Source organism: Amblyraja radiata, chromosome 1 (genome assembly GCF_010909765.2).
Source record: "Amblyraja radiata isolate CabotCenter1 chromosome 1, sAmbRad1.1.pri, whole genome shotgun sequence".
Taxonomy (NCBI): domain Eukaryota; kingdom Metazoa; phylum Chordata; class Chondrichthyes; order Rajiformes; family Rajidae; genus Amblyraja; species Amblyraja radiata.
The window spans coordinates 127,822,601-127,827,003 of NC_045956.1; the positions used below are offsets into that span (position 1 = coordinate 127,822,601).

At 44.5% G+C, this 4,403-nt stretch overlaps 1 protein-coding gene across 1 annotated transcript; it reads right to left on the reverse strand.

The window, feature by feature from the left end:
• Positions 1-410: 410 nt before the first annotated feature.
• Positions 411-1,496, reverse strand: hspb3 (heat shock protein family B (small) member 3). Its single transcript, XM_033030780.1, has one exon. It carries the CDS (start codon positions 1,338-1,340, stop codon positions 912-914), a length of 429 nt encoding a protein of 142 aa, XP_032886671.1. The 5' UTR covers positions 1,341-1,496; the 3' UTR covers positions 411-911.
• Positions 1,497-4,403: the final 2,907 nt, after the last annotated feature.

Here is a 4,403-nt window from a genome sequence, read left to right on the forward strand (position 1 = left end):
GGGGATGGGTCGGGGAGAGGGGGAATGCAAGGGTTACTTGAAATTAGTAGGAAGGAATGGCAGATGCTGGTTTACACCAAAATACTGGAACGAAAGGATACAAACAGCAAAATTAGCAAGACGACTAGGATCACTAACGTAATCATGTTAGAAGCAAAGCAAAACACCTTCAATGTTCAAACACACATATGAACTATAATTAATTGTTCTAATATGTGAAACTTATACACCCTCTACTTGCCATTGAATGATCATAGTGAAAACTACTTTAAAACAAATGGTCATAAGGCTATCAACTGAAGCATGCTATGTTCTGAATACTATATTGACAGCTCCAGTTTTTTTTTGAGCTAAACAGATTATTCACAACATTGCTGGTATACATGGATGCACACTAAAGAGACCAAGAGTTAATATTTCAGCAACACTTATGTATTAGATTCTGCATTAACTTGACACTCATTTATATTTTCATGTTATTCATAAAATAGTTGTGACATTGCAGGGTGTTGCTAAAGCAAAATATATCTCTCCTACATTTTCTGCAATTTTATATATTCAGTAAAAACAATAATGATTAATTGAAATCACACACAGTCCATCAATGTAAATATGTAAAAAATGTTTCCAGCACCGCTATCACAAAGAAAACTTGAGATATACTCCAGAGATTCATTCCTTGGATTAGAGTTTATGAAATTGTAACCATGACATGACAATTAAGTGGATAAATTAAGTCTACTATTTTCACTGTATTTAATCTGTGCGAGACTCCCTCTTCTAAATACGGTTACATAACATCGCAATTTCTGGCTGTTACAGTAGTATAATTACTAAGCTTTTTAATTTTTGTTATCCATGTAAAATAATTGAACATGAACAGCTTCTACAACATTATAATTCTTCAGAAGCTAAGGTTTTGTCTCCACAACCAAAATGCCATCGTGACATAACATTGCAGAAAGATCTTTGGTCTGCACACCGTCTGGTAGATTAAACTGCCTTGTAAAACTTCGAGAAATAAAGCCGTGTTCATCCATTCTTCGCCCATGCTGGGCCCTGATAATAAGCCATCCTTCAAACACTTGGATCATGATATCTTCTGGACGAAATTGCACGACATCCAACATGATTTGAAATGACTTTGCAGCTTCCTTGGCTTCCATTGGTTTTGTTTGTTCTTTGACCGAGAGTTTATTCTCTCTCCCAGTTCTTCTCGCTGGGCCTGGTAAGGCAAATAACAAGTGATCCAGTTTGCATTCTGTAACATCCCGTCCCGCCAACTTGTGCTGGTAGCGAACAGGCGTAGCAGTCCAGTGCCTTACAATTCCTTCTTCCATTGTTCCAAGCACTACAATGAGAAAACTTTTAATTTGAAACGATTTCTTTCAAAAGACAAAAAGTATCCTAGCCAACCTTATAACCAGACAGCTGCTTCTATGCTCCAGCTTCTTGTTTGTAGTAACCAATCTGCCTTTAATAGAAGGAGTATTTTGGGCACTCTCTCCAGACTGAATATTTCTGTGCTTGAGACTCAAGTTTCCTTTTAATACTCTGGAAAGAATGTAGACGATTCCAAACATTTGGCTCCTATGATCACTGGATAAGTAACTCATCTACAAATAGGTTTTGTCCTTCCTTAGCAACTAAATAGCTCTGGCTGCAAACAAGCTGCAGGAGAATCTGCTCAGTGACTCTTCCAATTACTGCTCCAGCATTACTAATCTCCACTTATTGAAGTCTTGCCTCTGCCATACTTGATATCAACAGCAAGTTTTGTTAAGAAAATAAAGTGACTCATTAATTTCTCTAACCTTGAGCACTTGAATTGAATTGAATTGAATCCTTTATTTGTCATTCAGACCTTTCGGTCTGAACGAAATGCTGTTGCCTGCAGCCATACATGTAATAATAACAAAACACAATAAACACAAATTAACATCCACCACAGTGAGTTCACCAAACACCTCCTCACTGTGATGGAGGCAAAAGTCTTAGAGTTACTGTCTCTTCCCTCCTCTTCTCCCTCTGCGCCGAGGCGTTACCCCACCGGGCGATGGCGGCCCGGGGGTGGTCGAAGCTGCCCGCAGCTGTTGCACCGGGTGCTCCGGAAAACAGGCACCAGCCAGTGACCTGCGAGCTCCCGACATTGTCCTCCACTGGCCCGCGGCCGAGCCCCGGATCCAGGTCGCCGCCGCCAGAACGCCGCCTCAGCCGCCGTAGCACCGTCTCCGCTCCGCACCGGGCCGCCCACAAGGCAGCGTCTCAGCCCCGCACCAGGCTGCCCCCACGGGAGCACCTTCCAGCCGGTAGCCGTGCCGGCCGCACAGGAGTGTCTCAGCCCCGCACTGGGCTGCCCCCACGGAAGCACCTTCCAGCCGGGAGCCGGTCCGCCCTCACGGCAGCGTCTCAGCCCCGCACCGGGCTGCTCACACGGGAGCGTCTTCCAGCCAGTAGCCGTGCCGGCCGCACAGGAGTGTCTCAGCTCCGCGCCGTCCGCCCTCACCGGAGCGCCGAGTCGTGCCGCTACCCGGACGTCGCCACAGCTCGAAGACGGCCAGCCTCGCGTTGGTGAGTCCTGGCTGGCTCTACCTCCGGACCCTTGAGGTCGGTCGCAGGTTGGAGGCCGCCAGCTCCGCCATTAGGCCTCAGCGCAGACGGGGGAAGAGAAGGGGGATACGACAAAAAGTCGCATTCCCCCGAAGGGAGAGACAGAAAGCTCTGTTTCACCCTCCCCCCACACACATAACACCACCTAATAACCAAAAAAAATTCTAAACTAGACAAAAAAAAACGACATAAAAAGTAAAAACAGACAGACTGCAGGCGAGCCGCAGCTGTATCACAGCGCCGCCACTTCCGGAGCACTTAGAACGGGTATCTCTAAAGCATTGACAAATAAGTTGCCAATCTACATTAACTTCTCATTGACCTCAGGGTGTATCTATATAGGCCACATTTCATGGCAGCCCTCTTAAATGGATAGGCTAAGTTTAAGTGAAATATTAAAGCATTAATTTAGACCTGTGGACTCTAGCTCTGATATTTATTTATAGGGTGTGGGTGGGGAGTAGAGGGGCGGTGATGATGTGGATTTGTTTCTCTCATGCAATGTTATTGGTAAGCTATGTGCTAAGGGAGTCTCATCCTCATGGTATCACCAACATGTACTTCTGAAAGTAGTTCATAATAAATGGATAGATATAATGAAACTCTTGATGCTTCTTCATGCCCATTGCTGCCATCTTCCCTGGGGTTATGATTGGGTATCTGCAGTGGGAAGTCATGCATCTACGACACTTCACTTCCTCTGCAGTGAAGAGTCCAGAGTCTGGTTCCAGCACCTGGAGCATCACATCAAACAAATCAAGCTAACAACTTAGATTCACTGGACTCCTTGCATTTTATAAAAAATCTCTTAACATTTCTGGTCACATTCTCAGCCTTGCCATTTGATGTGTAGAAATAACGGTAATGATGCAATGTCTTGAAAACTCCATCTCTGAACAAACACTGCAAATTCTATTGTAGTCCATTACTAGCAACTAGGATATAGACAATAGACAATAGGTGCAGAAGAATGCTCGCGTGTTTCACCCTCTGCAGTGGCCGTTTACAGTCACAAGGCAGTGCCTATGGCCAAACCAAGAGGCGCTAAACCAAAACCAAAGTATGGCGGGGAGCCAAGTTCAGCCAGTTGTTATCGTTGCAACTGCAATCACTCATCCCAATTTTGTCAGTTCAAAATGGCCAAGTGCTATAACTGCCAGAAGAAGGGCCATATCGCCTCAGCATGTCGGGCCAAGCTTAAAACAGGAAACCAACAATCTGCGGGAATCAAGCAACAACACCGGAGAGGAGTTCACAACTTGGAGGTGAACTCAGATGTAAATGAACTTGGGTTGTACACCATTTATGTATCCAACATCGATAAGCCTACAACCAGCCAAGGCAAGGACTTTTGAACTAAACTATTGATATATGAACAGTTAATCGATATGTGTATTGACACGGCAGCAGATTGTTCGGTCATGAGCAAAGACCTGTACGAAACAAAGTTCCCACAGATACCATTGTTTGCGAGTAAGGTCAAGCTGAGAACCTACTCGGGCGAAGTTTTGGAGACATGTGGACAAATGAACTGTAAAGTTCAGCATAATGGTCAGTCAGTAACACTGCCCATCATAGTGGATACAGAAATAAACCAACCCTCCTTGGAAAGGATTGGCTGAGTAGAATAGAATTAGACTGGAAGAACATTTTCAGCGTCAATTTGTCCAAATCATGTCTTGAAAACGTCATAAACAAACATGCAACCATTATTGCTGACAGTTACAGGGGAATAACGGCGTACTCTGCACACATTCGACATAAGCAAGATGTGAGACCTGTGTATTGTCGGC